The following is a 21,174-nucleotide window of genomic DNA, read 5'->3' as shown; positions in this document are numbered from 1 at the left end:
GCTCTTGCCATTCTTCCAGAGGACCTGAGTTCAGTTCCCACCATCCAAGTCAGGAGATTCCCAGTCATCAGTGATTCCAGTCTCAGGAGGATCTGATGACCTGTTCTGGTTTCTGGTTTCTGTGGGCACTTGCACACACATCACACACACACACACACACACACACACAGAGTCTTATAGAACAAAACAAACCTAGTGAAGTGATACATACCTATAGTCCCAGCACTCTGATCTCTTGTGAGTTCAAGGCTAGCCTAGTCTCCATAGTGAGTTTCAAAACAGCCAGGATTATATAGGAAGAGTCTGTCTCAAAAATCAACCAGCCAAACAACCTAAAACTCCGAAAAGGTGGGTGGTTTCCAAGGAATGGTAACCAAGGTTGACTGCTAGTCTCCACATGCATACACACGTAGCTGTACATGCATTCTCCCTCACCCCCAGACACCCCAAAAGTTAGTGTTCTCAAACTTGAGCATGCACCAGAATCACTTTATGGTTCACTAAACATAAGCTGGTGGCTGGGCTTGTGGGGTACACCTGACCCCCAGCACTTGATATACTGAAGCTACATTATATGAAAACAGTGTGTGTGTGCACGCATGTGTGCGTGTATATACATGCATGTGTGCATATGTGTATCGTGTGTGTATACGTGTGTCTCTGTGCTTCAGAAGGTCCTCGATGGGCCTGTAAGCTGTGATTCTAACCAGTTGCCAGGAGCTGCTATTGCTGATCTGGGAACCACAACAGAGAATAACTGTTATACAGTTTTTATTCTCTCCAGTAAGAAGTCCAGAGGAGCCGGGCAGTGGTGGCGCACGCCTTTAATCCCAGCACTTGGGAGGCAGAGACAGGTGGATTTCTGAGTTCGAGGCCAGCCTGATCTACAAAGTGAGTTCCAGGACAGCCAAGACTATACAGAGAAACCCTGTCTCAAAAAACAAAAACAAACAAACAAACAAACAAACAAAAAAGTCCAGAGGATGGAGGCTTAGGGCTAGTGTGGGAGGGAATTGTCAGGAATCTAGAATCCTTCATGTTTTTCACTCTGGATTCCAAAGGCATGGCTGGCCATTGCCTTCTGGGCCAACGTGGCGGTTTGAGCTTTAGCCACCTGAACAGATAGAAAGATACGACAGACAGCGTACCTTCAAGGCACCTCCAAAAACATCTCATAGAAATATAATTAATCCTCGACTGTCGATGTAGCTCAGGTGGGAGAGTGTTTGTCTGGATTTCAAACTCCGGCATTGGATAAATGGGGGTGACGGTGTGTGCCTGTAATACCAGAATGTGGGCGGTCAAAGCAAGAGAATTAGAAGTTCAAGGTTATTCTTGATTGCTCTGTGAGCCTCATTTGAGGCTAGCTTGGATTGCATGAGATCCTGTCTCATAAACAGACAAACAAATAAACAAACATGATCCCACGAGTGATTCACTGGCCGCAGCTCAGTGACATGCAGATGGCCCTGAGGGAGGCTGAGGTACGGGATATTTATTTCAGAATGGCCAGGTGTTAGCTATATCAAGGTTTATCTGACCAATCAATTGGGAAGACATTAGGGACAATGAGGAGAAGCCAGAAAGCGCACCCAGTCATACTATCTACTCAGGGTCAAGGAGGCGGCTCTCTCAGCATCCCAGGTAGAGCAAGTCACAGTCATGTGACCTGAGATAAAGCAGGGCCCTTGTCTTTTTTGTTTGTCCCTTCCTGTGAGTTGAGGGCCGTTCACATCTTCCCTCAGTACAGCTTAGCAAGTCCCTTCCGTGGCCTGGAACTTAGAGCCTTGGACTTGGGTCCCAGAGCAGAGGGACATGTGTTGGGACAGTGCCAGTGCTCTTGAGAATTCCACAGTGAGGAGCACAGACAGAGATCCAGAGGAGGTGACAGCCCAGTAATAATTCCCAGTTACCCACCATTGCTGTTTTGGGGATTTAATTTTTTTTTTTTTTTTTTTTTTTTTGCCAAGAAGTGGAATTTTATTCAGTGGGCATCAGGATCAGAGCCAAAATCCCAGTAAGTGCTGGGCAGGTTAATGAATGGGTCCAAGCTTGAACTCTCTTTCCCAAAGGAGCCTGGAACTCGATCTTCCTCATCACTAGAAGTCCGTCAATGATTTTTCCAAACACTACATGCTTTCCATCCAGCCAATCACACTTAGAACACGTGATAAAGAACTGGCAGCCATTTGTACTGGGACCACTGTTTGCCATGGAAAGCAGGCCTGGAGCAGAGTGTCTAAGTTTAAAATTTTCATCCGCAAATGGACCCCGGTAAATACTGGCGACTCCAGTGCCATCGCCATTAACAAAATCTCCACCCTGAATCATGAAATCCTTTATGACCCTGTGGAAGGTGCTTCCTTTGTATCCTATCGGAACGCCATCTTTTCTGAACTCTCCGGTGCAGAATTGCCTAAAGTTCTCTGCCGTCTTAGGCACCACGTCTGCAAAGAGCTCGATTTTCATGCGACCAACTTCCTGGCCGCCAATGCTGACATCGAAGAAGACCACTGGATTGACTGGACTTGAATTTGCCACCGCCATGGCTTTGACCCGGAAGTAGAAAACCCCGATTTAATTTTTAAAATGGATGTGAGGGGTTGACAAGATTGCTTGCCACCAAGTCTGACGACCTGAGTTTGATCCCCATGACATACACAGTGGAAGGGAGGAACTAATTTCTGTAAGTTGTCCTCTGACTTCCAAGTGCATGCCATATCATATTCATCACACACACACACACACACACACACACACACACACACACGTATAAAAATGGACATAAGTATGAATTATAAATGGCTTTCCCCTCTGGGGCACAGAGCCCTAGGGTCTCCTAAGGGACTGTCTGTGGAGATGTCCTGCCTGGCTGCTTCTTTGACCTGGATATCCTCGGGCTGTGGTCTCAGGTGCACCGGTTTTCAGAGCTTTTCATGAATAGTCCAAACCTGGCACAGAAACTCAGGAAGATGATCCCCCGGAGGAGTGGCAGAGATGGTTTGTGGACTGGCCTGCAGGACCTAGGGACCTTAGAGCCACACCTCGGAGACAGAGCAGGGTGAGGGAGGTGCACAGGATAGACCCAGAGAGTCATAAATGAGTGGCACCAAAGGTCAGAGGTCACAGGAGGAAGCATCAGAATAGGTCACAGGACATCTCTGAGGTGGGGCAGTGCACCTGCATCCTGCCACAGGTCAGTGTATCCGGGGGAGCCCCTGGCTGACGGTTTCTATGGAGCTGTCTCAGCCTTGTTCTTCCTGGGAGGCGGCAGGAGGGCGGGAGTTGGGTCATTTTCTTGTTTTCTCCTCTCTTGGCTGTCAATTACCACCCTCCTCTCTGATGGATGGCACAGAGCGAGCCACACTAATGGCTTTCCACAGAGCCCTCAGAACTAATGAAGCTGCTAACGAGAGAACTAGTAAATGAGTCAGGCTGCTTCATCACACCTGTCCTGTCCCAGCTTCCATCGAAGGCCACAGAGCAAGCTGGACTACATGACAGATGGGGGATGCTGGTGACCGGTGTGTGTGTGTGTGTGTGTGTGTGTGTGTGTGTGTGTGTGTACACTGGGCCTATCACCCAGGCTGGAAGTCTAGGGAGAAGAGAGACTGCTCTTGGGGTGAAGGATGAGGGAGTGTGAGTGGTGTGAGTGTATGGGGAGAGTCTGTGAGACTGTGGAAAGAGAGGGGAGGCAGGGGACAGAGGTAGAAGGGAAAACTTTCTGATAGAGTCTTTCAATGTGTAGTCCAGGCTAGCCCTCACCTCAAAATCCTGCCTCAGCCTCCCCAGTGCTGGTACAACAGGCATGGATCACTACGCTTCGTTTTCTTGTGGTGCTGAGGATCAAACCCAGAGTGTTGTGCATGCTAAACAGTCACTCTTCCACTGAGCTGGGATATGCTTCCAGCCTTAGAGCCAAGGAGAGCACGGCTCGACAGGGAAGGGCAGGGTGATTATATACTAACTGTTTAATAGTGAAATCAAACCCAAGGCAACAGTTTTATCTTTTAAAAAAAAATGATAAGGCTCAGAGAAGCCAGACAACGTGTCCAGAGTCACACAGTGACGGTTACATGTGAGTTTGCACCCAGAACAGTGAGATCCTGGAGTCCACACCCTTTGCACAGCCCTTGGACTTGGGGTATTGTGAAAACAAAAGGCAGGAGATGGTAAAAACACATCACTCTGGCTTGATCTGATTTCCGTGCTGATGGGATTATGTGGCCAGAGGTCAGGGTGCTGGAAACTCCCGTGTCTGGACTTCAGTAAGGCAGTCGGCAAAATATCTCCTGACACCCCCTGGACACAGAGAGATGTGTGGGTGACATGGCTCAGAGACTGCCAGGAAGTCTTACCATGACTCAGCCCATTCCCCCCATTTCAGATTTATTTATTTTATCTTATGTGTATGGATGTTTTGTTTGTGTGTATGAATATGTATTTGTCTGGTGTCCCGAGCCAGCTCTGCAACAACAATCAGATGCTCTATCTATCTATCCAACCATCATCTCTCTATCTATCCATCCATCATCTATTTATCTATCTATCCGTTATCTATCCATCATCTATCATCTATCTCTCTATCCATCCATCCATTATCTATCTATCTATCTATCTATCTATCTATCCATCCATCCATCTATCTATCTACCTATCCATCCATCATCTATCTAGCTATCCATCCATCAACTATCTATCATCTATCTATCTATCTATCTATCTATCTATCTATCTACCCATCCATCCATCATCTATCCATCCATCCATCCATCCATCCATCCATCCATCCATCTATCTCAGGATCTCACATATCCCAGGCTATCTCCAAACTCAATATATAGCTGATGATATCCTTGAACATCCGAACCTTCTACCTTCACCTCCTGAGGGCTGGGATTACAATCATGTGTCACCATGACTGGTTTATGTGGTATTGAGATAGAAGCCAGAGCTTCATGTGCATGCGTACTCGGCCACCATTGCACCAACTGAACTACATATCCAGGCCCCCTTTCCTATTTATTTATTTATTTATTTATTTATTATATGAAAGTACATTGTAGCTGTCTTCAGATACCCCAGAAGAGGGCATCAGCTCTCATTACGGATGGTTGTGAGCTACCATGTGGTTGCTGGGATTTGAACTCAGGACCTTCAGAAGAGCAGTCAGTGCTCGTAACTGCTTAGCCGTCTCTCCAGCCCTATTTATTTATTTTTGAGACAAAGTATTGCTATGTAGCCTGGGTTGTCCTGGACCTCCCTGTGTAGACCAGGCTTACCTTGAACTCATAGTGATCCGCCTGCCCCTGCCTCTTGAGTGTTGGGATTAAAGGTGTGTACCACCATGCCTGGCTTCCATTTATTTTTAATTACCAAAGTAATCTGTATCTTCTGTAGAAAAATAAAAAAACTACAGATCAAAGAAAGAAAGAAAATAAAAACTACAGATGAAAGAAAGAAAAGTGACTCACCTACATCTCAGCAACTGTCAAATAGTCTATTAAACTCCCCACAAAATAAAACTGAAAAAAAAATAGCCAACAAAGGCCACCCATGGCAGGGCTCTGGCTTCTGGGTTGAAGAACTTAGGCCTGGCTTCTATTCTCAGAACCTTTAGAGACAACAAAAGAAACTTACTGTTCACATTTAGAGACATCCTGCCTATGTAAACAATAGTGAGTAAAGCTCTGGGCACTTAGGATGGGCTGGAACATCGAGACACCCTGACAGGCATTACACACGATTAAATAGTCACTCAGAACTATTTAGCCACTTTGGCTGTCTTATCTCAGAGAGCAAAATGGAGGCTGAAGATGCCTCGAGGCTCAGACCACAGAGACCTGGTGAGGGAGAAAGGCAAGGTTTGAAGTAGTCGTTGTCACCACCACCACCACCACCACCACCACCACCACCACCATCATATCATTATCATTATTAGTGTGTGTGTGGTGTTTGTGTGATGTGTGTAGAATGACCGTGCCATCCACATAGAGGTTAGAGGACAGTTTTGTGACACTGGTTTCCTCCTTCCCCCTTGTGGGCTCTAGGTCTTGATCTTAACGCATCAGCCTCTTGAACAAACTCCTGAACCACTGAGCCATCTTGCTCCCCCTGGAGCACGTTTGATCTAGCCCCAAAGCCAGATTCCAAGCTGGGGTAGGCTCTGAACATTCGGTAAATTTTTCCTGGCCCCCCTGGTTCTGCCCAACCGCCCTGCATTTCCACTCGACCCCATAAGTCATCCTAGCCTTGTGAGATCTGTCTGTCCCTCCCACCCAGCCTTGTCCTGCCATCTGTCCCTCTCACCCACCTCTGCACTGGGGAGGATGGGTGAGGGCTGCCCACCATGATCTGACCTTGCTACCCCCAGCTTACACAGAAGCATCACCTAGGTTGTGACCCAATGGAGGTCTCAGACCCCAGGGAAGGACAAAATCTTTAAGCAGCACCCAGGATGCCTGGGTGTTTCCTTTACCATTAGAGGACTATAGCTAGGAAACTAAGAATTATTCCCTCAGTAGAAAGGCACTTCTTGAGAGATTACTGGTTTTCAGATACCATTCTGAACACTTCTGAAATAACTTTATTTATCTAAATTTTTTTTGTTTTGTTTTGATTTTGATTTTTCTAAACAGGGTTTCTCTGTGTAGCCATGGTTGTCCTGGAACTCATTCTGTAGACCAGGCTGGCCTTGAACTTAGAGATCTGCCTGCCTCTGTCTCCTGAGTGCTACGATTAAAGGCACGCACCACTACATCCCAGCTATTTATTTATGTTTTTAAAAAAAGATTTATTTATTTGTTATGTACACAGTGTTCTGCCTGCACGTACGCCTGCATATCAGAAGAGGGCATCAGATACCATATTAGATGGTTGTGAGCCACCATGTGGTTGCTGGGAATCGAACTCAGGACCTCTGAAAGAGCTGTCAGTGCTCTCAACCTCTGAGCCATCTCTCCAGCCCCTACATTTTAAATTTTATATTCGTAGTGGTTTTACAACTATGTACATCTGTGCACCACGTGTGTGCAGTGCCTGCGGAGGCCAGAAGAGGGCGTCAGATGCCCTAGAACCGGAGTTATAGATGGTGTGAGCCACCATATGGTGCTGGGAATCGAATCTGGGTCCTTTGGAAGAGCAGCCATTGCTCTTAACAGATGAGCCATCTCTCTAACCCTCAGGCAGGGATTCTTATACAGACTGAACTATCTTTATGACACAGACCAATAGCATTATGTTCCCACTCTTTTTTGGTAAGCATGAATCTGTTCTCTACGTGTCAAATGTCACATAAGGGGGATGACACAGGAAGCACACTTCAGAGACAGGCTTTGTTCATGCAGCCTACCTAGTCAGCCTCAGAGAGTAACCCAATTTGTTCTGACTATCAATAGTTCACTTATTATGACCAAAAGTGGATAGCCCCGTTGGTGTCACACACTATTCAGTCCCCCTTGGAAGGCTTTGGCAGTCAGAGATGCTGCAAACAGCTATGCTTGGGTTTTTGTGTGGCCATGTACCTGCACTTCCCAAAGACTAATAACCCTGGATTTCTGGGTCATACATACATGCATTTGTTTTTATAAGACTACGTTTCATTTTAGAAGATGCAGAAGTATTTTTCTTGAACAGCCATCCTCTTTGCAGCCCCCACCCCGTCCCTGCCTCACACTATCATTGGCAAGAATATTACAGTAGCTCTGTCAGTAGTCATCACTGCAGCGTCCTCATAGGTGTGATTCCTCATCGTATCAGGGGGCCTTATGAAGCCCTTGATAGCCTGGACACCACTATGTAAACCAGGCTGGGCTCGACTGTCAGCAATCCTCCTGCCTCTGCCTCCCAAGTGCCAGGATGTGCTACTAGGCCCAATCTCTTACTTTAAAATTATTTTTAAACTTTACTTTTGTGTGTATGGTGAGTGTTTTTGATGGCATGTACATGTGTATGTATGAATGAGTACTATGCACATGACTGATGCTTCCAGAGGTCAAAGGAGGGAGTTGGGTCCCTTGGAACTGAAGTTCCAAGTGGTGGTCAGCTACCTTGTGGTTGCTGGAAATCACAAGTGTTCTGAATTACTGAGCACCTCTTCAGCCCCCCTTTTTAATGGCATATCTCTATTTTATTTATTATTTATTTGTGTGTGTGTGTGTGTGTGTGTGAATGCATGCCACATATATGTGGTGTCTGGGGAGGCCAGAAGAGAGTGTCAGATCCCCTGGAGCTGGAGCTAAAAGTGGTTGTGAGAAGCCACGTGGATGCTGAGAACTGAACCTGGGTTCTCTGCAAGAGCAGCAGAAGCTATTAACAGATGAGCCATCTCTCCAGTCTCCACCTCCCCTTTTCTATTGCTTTTAAAAAAGATGGTATCTCTTGGTGTTTGGCTCAGCAGTCAAACATTTGTCTAGCACTCCTCAGGTCTTGGGCCCTGGCCATGGCCCTGCACTGTGAAAACAAAACAACGGAATAAATAAGACAGCATCTACCCTCTGGCATGGTGGCACACGCCTTCCATCCCAGCGCTAGGCAGGGACAGACAGATCTCAGTGAGCCTGAGACAGCTTGCGTGTGCTACACGATGAGGTTCCAGCCAGCCAAGGCGACATAGTGAGGCTCTGTCCATAAACAAACAAACAAACAAACAAACAAACAAAACACCCCATGGTTTTACTTGATGTTTAACAGGGTTAGGTAAGATACAGGGGTGGGCAACCCAGGTGAATGAAATTAGACCAAGCTCATTTTGACTGTGGATCTTCAACGTTCTAGCTCTGTAGCCTGAAGCTCTTATTATCACCTCGCAGGCAGAAAGAGATGTGAAGCATGAGTGCTCATGACCCAGGAACATGTGTAGAGTTAGGTTGCCCCAAATAACGTGTCCCGATGTGGATATGGCTTTAGGAAATTTTTGTAAAAGGAAAGTCCTACGTCAAGGCAGTTTCCAAACCTATCCACAGCTACCACATCAACCCTCCAGCCCTGTGCAACCCTTAGCTGAGGTGTGGCTTTTTCCTGGGAACTCCAGTTCCCATAATCAGTCAATCGGCCTCTTAGACTCTTTAACATAGGCGTGGCTTCTGTTTTTCTTAGAATGTCACTCACAGCCACCTCTGTTGGCAGAGCAGTTTGTGCCTGTGGAGGCCAAGGATGCTTTATGCCCTGTGATCTCATTTTCAAAAATGATTTATTTGTTTGTGTGCGTGCACATGCATGTGTGCATGCATGTGTGAGTGTGTGCATGTGTGTGTGTGTACATGTGAGTGTGTGCATGTGTGAATGTGTTCATGTGTACATGTGTGAGTGTGTGCATGTGTAAGTGTGTGCGTATGTGCGTATGTGCGTATGTGCGTATGTGTGTATGTGTGTGTGTGTGTGTGTGTGTGTGTGTGCATGTGTCACATTGTGCATGTAAAGGTCAGAGGACAACTTGTGGGAGTTGGTTTTCTCCTTCTACCCTGGGAATCTGGAAGATCAAACTCAGGCCATCAGTCTTGGCCGCAGGCACCTTTACCTGCTAAGCCATTTTGTCGGCCCTCTGTATTCTTTAAAAAAGCAGCACGGATCCTTTTCTAAGTAATGTCTCCCTTCTTTTCAGCAAATTCAGTGTGTTTTGGAGTTCCTAGTCTCACATTTCCATCTACAGTGCCCTCATCTTAGCTCCAGCATTTTATTATTATGATTTTTTAAATGGAAACACCAGGAGCGCTGTTGTCATTGGCAGCTGGTTGGTTTTGTATAATTTAGAGAAAAATGGTTAGCTCAAAATGTTTGGGTATCCCTAATACGAGTCAACTGAAGCTGATCGTGGTGGTGCATGCCTTTAATCTCATCAATCTTCAGATAGAGGCTGCTGCTCTCTGTGGATCGGAGGCTAGCCTGATCTACACAGTGAAACCCTGTCAGGAAGAAGGAGAGAAAGAGAGAAAGAAAGGAAGGAAGGAAGAAAGGAAGGGAGGAAGGAAGGGAGGAAGGGGAAGAGAAAGAAAAAAAAGGGATAAAGGAAGGAAGGAAGGAAGGAAGGAAGGGAAGAAGGAAGGGACGAGGTTAGTTCAGCAGATGTTCCAGGGTATGTGGAAGTCTGAGTGTGGCAAGCATTGACGGTAGGTTATACCATCTGGAACGTGAGTTCATTAGGTCACTCTGATAAGTAGGACTTTGTGTGCATGGCGGGTGTGGCTAGGTCCCATTCTGTAGGGCAGGCGATCATCAGGACAGATGATGCTGTGACAGGAGAGATAAGCAGCTCGAGGGGTCCACAGCTGTGTCCAGGAGTTTGTTGTATTTCATCTTTTCTAATATCAATAACCACCCAGTAAGTCAATTCGTCGAAACAAGCTAATATTCTTCCTTTTACTTGTAGGGAGAAGTTCTATTGTTTTTTTGGCTAAATCTAGAAGTGCCCCCCCCCCCAAATAGAGTTTCTTTTGGTATATTTATTTATTCATTTTATGAGATTTAAAAAATGTATATGGGTGTTTTGCCTGCCTGCACACATGTATGTGTGTGTGTGTGTGTGTGTGTGTGTATGTATGTATATATGCATGCATTCATGCACACCACATACTTGCCACTGACCGCAAAGGTAAGGGCATGGAATCCCCCTGGACCTGGAGTAATGATGGTTGTGAGCCATCACGAGGGTGCTGGGACTCAAACCCAAGTCTTCTGCAGAAGCAGCAAGTGGTCTCCATCACCGGCCCATCTCTCCAGGCCCACTTTTGGCAGAGATAAAATAGGCCCCTCCAAAGCTAAAAACTGGAGTAGATGTATTTGTTTTTGATTTGATGAGTGAATGAATATTGGCTTTGATTTTTCAAAACCTACTTTAATAAGGGTTCTTAAATGTTTCAACCTCCCTTCTAGCCCACCACCTGCCAAAGGTAGTGGAAAAGAAATGTTAGTAGGAAATGGGGAGCCAGGCATGGTGGTGCATGCCTTTAATCCCAGCACTTGGGAGGTAGAGGCAGGCAGATTTCTGAGTTCGAGGCCAGCCTGGTCTATAGAGTGAGTTCCAGGACAGCCAGGGCTATACAGAGAAACCCTGTCTCGAAAAAAAAAAAAAAAAAAAAAAAGGAAATGGGGTTGCGGGCCTGTTTAGAAACAGTTCTTTGGGGGCGATTCAGCAATCCAGGTCACTAGGCAATCACCTCTCATGAATCACCAGTGGCAGTTCAGTCCCCAAGAAACCCGGAAGGTTCTGCCAGTCTGAGTCCACAGAAGCAGCAAGAAGTTGCTGAAATATCACAAGAAGTTCTTTGGTGAGTTATTCTCTACAAAGTCACAGCAAGCGAAGATCAGTGATGCGCTAGGCAAGACGAATCAATGCCAGAGCCTCCTCCCGCTGTCTGTGTGGCCATGTTTACATTCTTTCTAAACATCACGCGTCCTCTTACACGTCTGCTTCAGCATAACACCCTCTCACCTGTGTGCCCCATCAAAACATACGACATAGCGAGTTTCCAGAAATTCCCACCTCAGATGAGTCTCTTGCCGGCTGCGAATTCGCCATGGAAAGAGTGTGATCAATCCTGAATTTACAGCTGTGATTAAAAAAAAAAAAAAAGTCTTCTAGCAGAGATAACTAAAACAGTTCACATTCATTCTTATAAAATGTGCATTAACTATATTTTATAAGGAACTAATTGTTTTGCAGAACGAGAAACTTCCAGGTTTAGGAGGGCTATCGGGAGTACTCTTGCTAAGAAAGCTGGCTGCTTCCGTCAGTTTTTGGCCACTGATTTTATTTTATTTTATTTTTTATTCTTCCTTTCTTCCTTTCTTCCTTCCTTCCTTCCTTCCTTCCTTCCTTCCTTCCTTCCTTTCTTTCTTTCTTTCTCTCTCTCTCTCTCTCTCTCTCTCTTTCTTTCTTTCTTTCTTTCTTTCTTTCTTTCTTTCTTTCTTTCTTTCTCTCTTTATTTATTTTTTTGGCTTTTCCAGACAGGGTTTCTCTGTATAGCTCTGGCTGTCCTGGAACTCACTTTGTCGACCAGGCTGGCCTCGAACTCAGAAATCCGCCCGTCTCTGCCTCCCAAGTGCTGGGATTAAAGGCATGCGTCACCACACCCGGCTCTGATTTTATTTTTGTGGCATCATCTGTCCATTTAGCCTTCGGTTCAGAAGACGGGAGGTCGTAGGCACAACGGCCACCCTGTGCAACGTTGTCACATTTCATAAATAGATTTCAGTGTTTGTCCAGGAAGATGAATTCCTCTATTAATTTAGTGATTTGCTCAGAAGCAATTACTTAATCACTATGGAGTCTAGTAATTTGCTTAGTAAATAGTTATTAAGCGGGAATAATTCTTTCTAATTGAATCTTTCTTACAGCTAAGGAAGTGGCTTTACAACATAGGAAAGGTTCATCCCATCGGGGAAGCATACAAACGTAGCGTTAAGACACATTTCAGTCAGGAGGAGGGTTCAGCATGAAAGCCTGACAACCCGAGTTCAACCCCGAGAGCGTTCACTAACATCCAGAGGCACACATCTGTCGTTAGGAGCAATTCAGACAGGAGAACTGGCCCGACGCTCACATGCGCGCTCACATGCGTGTGCTGTAGCAACAAAAGAGGTGCTGCCTCAGAGCAAGGTGGATGGAGCGAACTAGCTCCTCTGACCTCCTCACGTGTGCTGGGGCATGTGCCACCCTCTAAATCTTAAAGATATTGCCTCTTTCACAGCAAAACACCAAATGCAGGGTGGCACCCATGCCCAGAACGACCTGGTGGGCAGATGGTGAGAAGCAGCATTGGGAGGTGCTCACAGGTGACCTCATAGGGGCTTCAGGAGCATCTGGAGCTGAGACTGCCAGGCTGGTGAAGGTAAAAGTGAAGACAAGGGCTGGGCGTCTGCCTTTAATCACAGCCCTCAGGAGGCAGAGGTGGACGTATCTCTGTGGGTTCAAGGACGGTCTGGTCTATAGAACTAGTTCCAGGACAGCCAGGGCTATACAGAGAAACCGTGTCTTGAAAACAACAGCAGCAACAACAACAACAAACAACAAATCATAAGGCAAACTGAAGACAAGGACTGCATCTTCATCAAGTTGGGCCACCTGGTTAAGGACATAAAGATCAAACCCCTGGCAGAGATCCATTTGTTCTCCCTGTCCATCAAGGAGTCAGAAGCCATTGTCTTCTCCTAGCCGCATCCCTTAGGGATGAGGCTCTGTTACCATGGCAGTGCGGAAGTAGACTCAGGTTCAAGGCTTTTGTCATTGTTGGGAACTGCCATGGTCACGTTGGTGTGAATGTTAAGTGTTCCGAGAAAGGTAGCCTCTGCCATCTGAGGTACCACATCTCTGTCCATCTTTTCATTGTCTCGGTGCAGAGAGGCTGCCAGGGCAACAGGGTGGATAAACCCCACACTGACCATGCAGGCAACAGGCTGCTGTGGCTCTGTTCTGGTGGGATTCATCTCTGGCCCCAGAGACACAAGCACTGTCTCGGCTGCCATGCCCAAAGAGCTGCTGCTGCAGCTGTGGGGTGCCTGGCTGGCACTGTTGTCTGCTACACATTATTCAGGGACTACACTGTCACTCTGAGCAATGTTGCCAGGCCACCTTTGATCTATCTAAGAGCTACACACAGCCATCTGACCTGGGATCTCTGGGAAAAGAGCAAGTTTAACTAAGTCTCTCTAGCAGAAATCCAGCCATCTTGTGAAACCCACAGAGAGTCTCCATGCAGAGATCCCAGGTTCCAGCTGTGTTTACCACACAGGGTTTTTAATAGAAGAATCAGAAGGGTTGGAGAAATGGCTCAGCGGTTAAGAACACCGACTGCTCTTCCAGAGGTCCTGAGTTCAATTCCCAGCAACCACAGGGTGGCTCACGACCATCTGTAATGGGATCTGATGCCCTCTTCTGGTGCGTCTGAAGGCCAGAGGTGGCCTCTCTGAAGAGAGTAATGGTGTACTCATGTACATAAAATAAATAAATCTTAAAAAAAGAAGAAGAAGAATCAGAAATTAAATTAAATCCTGCTTCTTTAAAAAAAGACGTTTGCTGAGTGTGGTGGCACACACTTTTCATTCCAGTACTTGGAAGGCAGAAACAGGTGGATTTGTACGATTTCAAGTCTAGCCTGATCTACATTGTGAGGTCCGGGTCATCCAGGACTACAAAATAAAACCTAGTCTAAAAACACAACAAAACAAACAAACAAGCAAACAAACAAACTCCCCACCACCGGCCAAATGTATTGTCTGTGCTGGAAAGATTTCTCTTTTTCTATTTTCTTTTTTAACTTGTGTGGTGTGGTGTGGTGTGGTGTGGTGTGGTGTGGTGTGTGTGTGTGTGTGTGTGTGTGTGTGTACATGTGCCCCAGTGCATGTGTGGTCAGAGGACAGCTTTGTGGAGTTGACTCTTTTCTTCCACCTTTATGCCGGTTCCAGGGATAGAACTCAGGCCTGCAGAGCTAGGGCCTTTACCAGTTGAGCCGTCTCACACACCCTCATGCCTGCTTTTCCTTAGCAACAAATTTGAATGGATTAAGTTTTTAGATTTGTTACAGTCCTGTTCTAAAAGGTACTTAGAAACCATCTCGTTAAAGACTGCCCATCCCTCTCTGGTGTCTGTTTTCACTCAGTATCTCTTACTTTGGGGGAAATCCCTGCCCAGCTCTGCATAGACACGTTAAGCATCAGGGACCGTCTGCAGACTTATCTCATCCTCTTAAACGGAAGACACGGAGATAACCAGAGCTTCCAAACCTGCCATTACCTTGGGTTCCAGGAACAACGGAGCCTTGCTGGCTCATTCCCAGATGAGGGCAACCATCCACAAGGGTGGGGCTTGTACCCTGGAGAATGAGTCACCATCTCCTGAGAACCAGCCTGTCTCCTCAGGTGACAGGGACGTCTTTGGACATCTTGAAGAATTGAAACTGAGACTATGGTCACCAGATTATGCCTTGACTAAATCTGCTTGGGTTCAATTCTGGTCATCAGGGTTGGTGGCAAGTACCTTTACCTGCTGAGCTATTTTACCAGATTTCCTCTTCTTTCCTTCCCCCACCTCTGGCCTTTCATCCTTTCTAGACAGGGTCTCCATCCTGGCTAGTTTTATGTCATCATTATACAAGCTAGAATCACCTGAAAGGAGGGAAGCTCAATTGAGAAAATGCCTCCATAAGATACATCTGTAGCCCATTTTCTTCATTAGTGATTGACAGAGGAGGACTCAACCCATCTTGGGTGGTGCTATCCCTGGGCTGGTGGTCCTGGGTTTTACAATAAAGCAGGAGGAGTTAGCCATGAGGAGCAAGCCAGTAAGCAGCATCCCTCCATGGCCTCTGCATCAGCTCCTGCCTCCAGGTTCTTGCCCTGATTCATTTCCTGTCCTGATGTTCTTTGAGAGTTAAACTGTGATGTGGAAGTGTCAGCCAAATAAAGTCTGCCTCCCCAACTTCCTTTGGTTACTGTGTTTCATCATGCCATAGTGACCATAATTAAGATATCCTGGGATAGCCTCAAGCTCTTAATATAGCCAAAAACATACACGCTAAACTTCCGATCTTGCTTCTACATCTGGAGTACTGGGGGTTCTAGATGTGTGGTGGGGATCCCTGCTAATGCTGGGGGTCAATCTCTGAGATCTGTGCATGCTAAGTAAGAACTAGACCCGAGACACACCACCACTTCCTCTTGTTATTTTGTTCTGAACAAGGTGACATTACATAGCCCAGGCTGGCCTGGAACTTGAGATCCCTCTAGTGCTGGGATTACAGGTTATGCACCCACGTCTGTAAGGAATGACTCTTTCCTGCCAGTGACTTTGCTTGGGGAGGAGTCATTGGCAATGTCCTGTCTATCAGAGGTCCTGTTGTAGATACTGGGTTCGGGTGACCACTGGTATGTTACAGAAGGCTAAGTCACTTAGGATAAGTGGACTTGATATGACTAGACAAGACGAGTGATTTTCCGAGGTTCAGGTCTCTAACCTCCTTGACCTGGGTTGGTTTTTATTATGTCCTCTGAGGACGAAGAGCAATGGAATCCCAGCAATTCTGTCTCTGTATCCTTCAAGGAGAGGTTGGAGGCTGGTCCTGGTCTCAAGTGCACAGTAACAATTGTTTTGGAAGTTTGCCCTCACAGGTGTCGTCACCCAGTTTGCAGACTTGTCTCATGGAGGCTGAGTCACCGGTCGATGATGATGGGGGGCACTCAGTGGGGCCAGCCAAGTCTATTGATCGAGGGCTGAGACATCCTCCCCACTAATCAACAGTTAATTAAGTCTTTGATGAGGGGGTGGTGATTAATGACTAGAAGGCCTGTCCTGTAATTGGGGCATGGAGGGAATACCAAGATGCACAGAGGGGCTTTGTGAGGATGGGGGAGGCTGGTTCCTGGTCCACACTGAGGGACACCCCCTTGGGCTCAGCTTGCTTTCATACACTGAATCTAGGCATCTAGGCCTTTCCTTATATCCTCTGGCTTCTCCACCCTTTCCCCTTTTCTTCTTTCCTTGAACCTTGCATTCCCTAAGACCAGGGTTGAGGGCTGGGGAGGTAGGGGGGTAGGGACATTCAGGCATGGCAGATCCTCTGTGTTCCTTTTTTTTTTGTTAATTAGGTATTTTCCTCGTTTACATTTTCAATGCTATCCCAAAGGTCCCCCATACCCACCCCCCCAATCCCCTCCCCCCCCCCACTCTCTGTGTTCCTCTTACAAGCTCCTTTGTCTCTGTCTGGGGTTGGTGCACCTGCAACCTCCTCACTACCAAATGCCCATTCCCATCTCCTGTCCCTTGTAGCCTATAGTGTCCTTGTCTATCTAGGCTCCAGCCTCTGTGATCACACCTGCCCTAGCCAGCACCCAGGTTATCCTCTCCTGAGCGAGCACCTGTCATGTCATCCCACGACATTTGGTTTTCCCTAAAGGGTTAGAATTCTTGTACTTCTGTTATCTTCTCTCCAAACAGAACATCGGCTGGCCTCTCTGTAACTGTTCTGGGGTCTTTTAAGACTGGGAGTCCCTGCTGGGTGGTGGTGGCTCACACCTTTGATCCCAGCACTTGGGAGGCAGAGGCAGGCGGATTTCTGAGTTCAAGGCCAGCCTGGTCTACAAAGTGGGTTCCAGGACAGCCAGGGATATACAGAGAAACCCTGTCTCAAAAATACCAGAAAAAAAAAAAAAAAAGACTGGGCGTCCCCATGGATGTGGCTCTCCTGAGATGAGGGTCCTTGGAGGACAAAGCTGTGACTTGACCTCCAGATACAGGCTCCCTAAGGAGAACTGTGTCTCTCTTTTCTCCAAGGCTGGGCTACATGTCCTCTCATCCTGATCTTTTCCACTTCCGTGCTCAGCAGGATGTCCCAGTTCTTCTTCTGTTACAGGGGGGCCCCTGTGGGACCTGGCTGGCTGATAAGGATCCATTTCCGGAGAGTGCAGGTGACTGAACCCATAAAAAAGGTGATTGAAGAAGCCCTGGATGCTCCATCTCAGGTGAGTTCTAAAAATAGCATCCACAGCCATCTGTCCTGGGAATTGGAAGGGCTGGCCCAGAACTAGGGGCCTGGGCAAGATGGTTCTCCCTGTTTCCATGGGCTAGAAGTGGTGGAGACTCTGGCAGGGCTGGGAGAAGGACCCAGAAAGGGTTGGACTTCCTATGGTCCTCTCTTCTTGGTTAAGCAGGTGGGTCTGATAGGGCTCTTCCCCATGGGGCTGGTGGTCTGGGGTCCTTCCCTCTCTCAGCCAATCAGAGTAGGCTGACACTGCCCACTCCTGCCCCCGAGTGTAACTCCTGAGCTTCCGGGTCACACGCCTATCCACTGTCAGCACTGAGAAGACTGTTCCCTCCGGTTTGTCTGTCCTTGTCCCATTAGAGCCATGGATGGCCCCTCAGAACTTCTGCTTTCTCACTGATGGGACACTCTGGATATTGTGCAGGAATTGATGTGTTACGCAGCACAAAATCCATGCTAAATAATCATTTATGGTTGCCCCTCTTCTGCAGGCCTTCCCTCGTGGGCCCCAGAGTCCAGAGATGGCTGTAGTGGGCTTAAACAGTGTCATGCCCTGTGTCACCTTGGCATCAGTTGCAAAAGACAGCTATGTCCTGAAGGTCTCTTGGTCAGAGAAGGGCTTCTGCCTTGGGAGGGCACTCTGTCAGGGGTGTGTAGCTGGCCCGTCCCGAGTCTGACTGTTCTAAGCTGAACTATGCAAGCAGCTGATGAAGCTGCTTCTGCAAAGTGAACTAGGTTTTTACCTCCCTGTCTCTCTTTCAATGGAGAAAGGACACAATGGAATGTCTGTCCAGTGAAGCCTCATCCTTACAATGTCATAACCAGGTTGGGAGGCGAGGACACATGATCCTATCTCTGCCTTCAGCAGAAAAAGTCTTCCCCCACAGGTCCAGTCAGCCCTGGGACCTTCTCCAAACAGAAGCACACAGGGCTGCTTCCAGAAAGGAGCTATCCCAGGTTGCACAGGCTGGAGGAACGGCATTTCCCATCTCCATCCCATCCTATGAACAGGCTAAGGAAGATGGGATCTCACTCCTGGTTTTGCCTTATTAGTCTAGATCCAAACTCTAGATTGCCTTAGGGTGAACACCGGATTCAGGCAAGGCACCCTTTCCAGAAGGACCCCAGTCCGAAGATGGGACTGCCCCCTCAGCTTCTGCTGAGGTGGAGAGACAGCACGTACTGGCTGGGTGTAAAGTCAGCGATTGGCAGGGGTGGAGGGAGGGAGGAGACAAGCCCTCCCCTGCTGGCTCCCCTCCCCTGGACTCCCCCCTCCCTTTCCAAGTGGGATATAAGCCCCGCAGGGAAGCTCTGAGCAGAGGCCACGGAGTTCAGTAGCTGTCGAGCCTTCGAGCTTCTCCCACCTTCCATCTCCTCCTGCTCATCTTGCTTCGGAAGCTGTAGCTGCTGTGAGTGACTGGGATCAGGAATAGTCTGGTATCATGATATTTTGTGGGGAAACTGAGGTCGGGTCTCTGGAAACTGGGACTGAGTGGTTGCGAGCTGGGTGGGCAGGGTTTAGCTGAGGTGAGATGGAGAAGCCGGTGGGGCACTCGGGTGTCATCGCAGCTTTCTTCCCTCATCTACCTCTTTGCGTATTAGCGGGAGTGGGGAGGCAAGCAGGACTTACAGCTGTCTGACAGATGGGGAAACTGAGGCTAGAGATGGTGCAAGGCGGTAGAAGACTAGGTGAATCCTGTGGTTGGGACAAACAGATTATTGAGACGTGGGCCCGACGCCTCCCGCCTTGGAGGATCCAGGTTCAGAATGACCCACCCACCAAAGCTTTCCTCCTAGATGGTGGCGGTGCGCAGGCCTTGGCCCGTCACGGTCGCAATGCTGCTAATCCTGCTCGCCTGTCTGGGAGCCCTGGTGGACGCCTACCCTGCCAAACCAGAGGCTCCCGGCGAAGACGCCTCCCCGGAGGAGCTGAGCCGCTACTACGCCTCCCTGCGCCACTACCTCAACCTGGTCACCCGGCAGCGGTGAGCGCTGGAGAGGGCAGGCGGGTGGACCCCAGCCACCGGGGTTGCTTCCTCTCCCCAGATCCACCTGGAGGCCTGACCACGCCCCCTTTGTGGTCCCGCCCCCAGGTATGGAAAAAGAGATGTCCCCGCAGCTCTGTTCTCCAAACTGCTCTTCACAGACGACAGCGACAGCGAGAACCTCCCCTTCAGGTCTCGGTAGAAAACACCCCTCCCCACTCATGCCCTGGAGTGTGGCCTGCCCCCATCACTTACAACCCTGCCTTCCTATTCAATTCATTTCCTTTTCCTCCTGCAGGCCAGAAGGTTTGGACCAGTGGTGAAGACTCCCCCAAGGCCTCCTGCGAGATGTGTTAACTACACCGACTTCACTTGCATGTTTGGTTTAAGAAGAGGGCACTTCATATCTCGGTGTCTCGGACACCCAGACTGGAGGGCTGTGTGTGTTCATTTCCCTGTCCCTAAATAAAAAGCAAATTTCGCACAAAATACCCGTGTGTTTTTTCCATCCTGAAGCGTCAGTGTGTAAGGTGACTTGAGCCCCAGGAAAGACAGGTGGCTAAGAAAATGACTCTGAGGACAAGGAGAGGGCATGGTGGGGAAGTTTAACATAGAAACCTCATCTCAGCCAGGGGCTCCCAAAGGACCTGGGAAGGCACTCTGGGGGGAAGGGAGCCTAGGAGAGTGGGTGCAGTGGATTCTGAACGGGAGGAGGCAAAAGGGTGTGGATGGAGAGGAGTTTAAGGTCCAGGAGAGCATCTGGGGGAAGGCTAGACACCACTCCCTGGGGAGTTGCCCTGAGCAGCCGTGGAGAACTGGAAGATGGCATCTAGGATGAGACCCTGAAGGAAGAGACCTTGGAGAGGCGATATGGAATGGGTGCAGAAGTCACTTCCCTCGCACCTTGAGCAGGAGAAGCAGCAGGAGTGTAGAGGTCTCCATTCTTTCAGCAACAGTGGGAATTCCCTGTAATGCTGAATGCAGGCTGGATAGCTATGACTAACTGTGCCTTTCTGGTGGAAAGGCATGGGGGCACCCACCAATTCCTCGCTGTCCCCATTAAACACCGAGGTCTAAAGTGTTGTGGGTGTTTAAACTGTAGGCTAACCCGAGTCCCTGGATATCTCTTATTGCAGGAAGCCCATTAATTAGAATTTCCTGCCCTCTCAGGCCACCCAGTGCTCTCTCTTGCTACTTCCCTGCTCACTATGAAATGTGTCCATCATTCTGTGTCTTGTTTTCCTAGGTCTTGGAGGGGGTGGTGCTGGAGGAGGGGCATATGTTCCCCATCCTTTGTTGAGCAGCACCTGCCCAGGAGGAAGGCTAGGGGATGGGGGAGGAGGTACCATGTTGAAGCCAAGAATACAGATCCACAGAAATGGTGTCATCCAGGAAGACTGGGTGCTATCACTGTGTGGATGGGAGAGACATGCAGGGCTCCTTGCAGCCTGCTGGCCCTGGAAGGAGAGTGGCCTCTGGTATAACACTTTCTGTAGGGGGAACAATGAGACCCCCACATCTACCTTCTGGGGTTGCTTTTCCCCTTCACAGGGAAAGGATGAAGAAGCAATCCTGGGGCCCAACATATGTCATAGACTGCATGGGTTCTGGGCTCCACAGTGTTTGCTTGCATTGCTTTCTTTCTCTCCTGCCTGGAAAGACCCTCTTGTATTATGGTCATCTTCTAGAAGCCGTTCCTGGTTCCCCTTTGGTGGCGT

General features: G+C 48.2%; 1 protein-coding gene, 1 long non-coding RNA gene and 2 pseudogenes across 3 annotated transcripts in view; 2 read left to right on the top strand and 2 right to left on the bottom strand.

The window, feature by feature from the left end:
• The window catches only part of Gm39394, an 11,386-nt gene extending 7,973 nt beyond the window's left edge, over positions 1-3,413 (bottom strand). Inside the window, exons 1-2 of the long non-coding RNA XR_880225.3 lie at positions 2,886-3,413; positions 1,149-1,278 (exon numbers count right to left, since the gene is read on the bottom strand). This is a non-coding gene — a long non-coding RNA (predicted gene, 39394). The remainder of the gene's footprint in view (positions 1-1,148; positions 1,279-2,885) is intronic.
• Positions 1,964-2,572, bottom strand: Gm11585 (predicted gene 11585; annotated as a pseudogene).
• Positions 12,877-13,724, top strand: Gm11584 (predicted gene 11584; annotated as a pseudogene).
• Pyy (peptide YY) lies at positions 18,789-19,945 on the top strand. Of its 2 annotated transcripts, none has more exons than NM_001346771.1 (4): positions 18,789-18,880; positions 19,269-19,456; positions 19,565-19,654; positions 19,755-19,945. In NM_001346771.1, exons 2-4 carry the CDS (start codon positions 19,269-19,271, stop codon positions 19,777-19,779), a joined length of 303 nt encoding a protein of 100 aa, NP_001333700.1. In that variant the 5' UTR covers positions 18,789-18,880; the 3' UTR covers positions 19,780-19,945. The 2 variants fall into 2 exon arrangements, with proteins under 2 accessions (NP_001333700.1, NP_663410.1); NM_145435.1 differs by having other exon boundaries at positions 18,845-18,880; positions 19,565-19,648.
• Positions 19,946-21,174: the final 1,229 nt, after the last annotated feature.

The sequence above is a fragment of the Mus musculus genome, chromosome 11 (assembly GCF_000001635.26).
Source record: "Mus musculus strain C57BL/6J chromosome 11, GRCm38.p6 C57BL/6J".
Classification (NCBI taxonomy): domain Eukaryota; kingdom Metazoa; phylum Chordata; class Mammalia; order Rodentia; family Muridae; genus Mus; species Mus musculus.
This window is presented reverse-complemented; position numbering and strand designations above follow the sequence as displayed.

Bases quoted from the DNA above. Each gene is read 5' to 3' on its own strand.
- Pyy (NM_001346771.1), top strand. From the start codon at position 19,269: ATGGTGGCGGTGCGCAGGCCTTGGCCCGTCACGGTCGCAATGCTGCTA. The intron at 19,457-19,564 runs GTGAGCGCTGGA...TCCCGCCCCCAG, and splicing joins AACCTGGTCACCCGGCAGCG to GTATGGAAAAAGAGATGTCC. The intron at 19,655-19,754 runs GTAGAAAACACC...TTCCTCCTGCAG, and splicing joins AACCTCCCCTTCAGGTCTCG to GCCAGAAGGTTTGGACCAGT.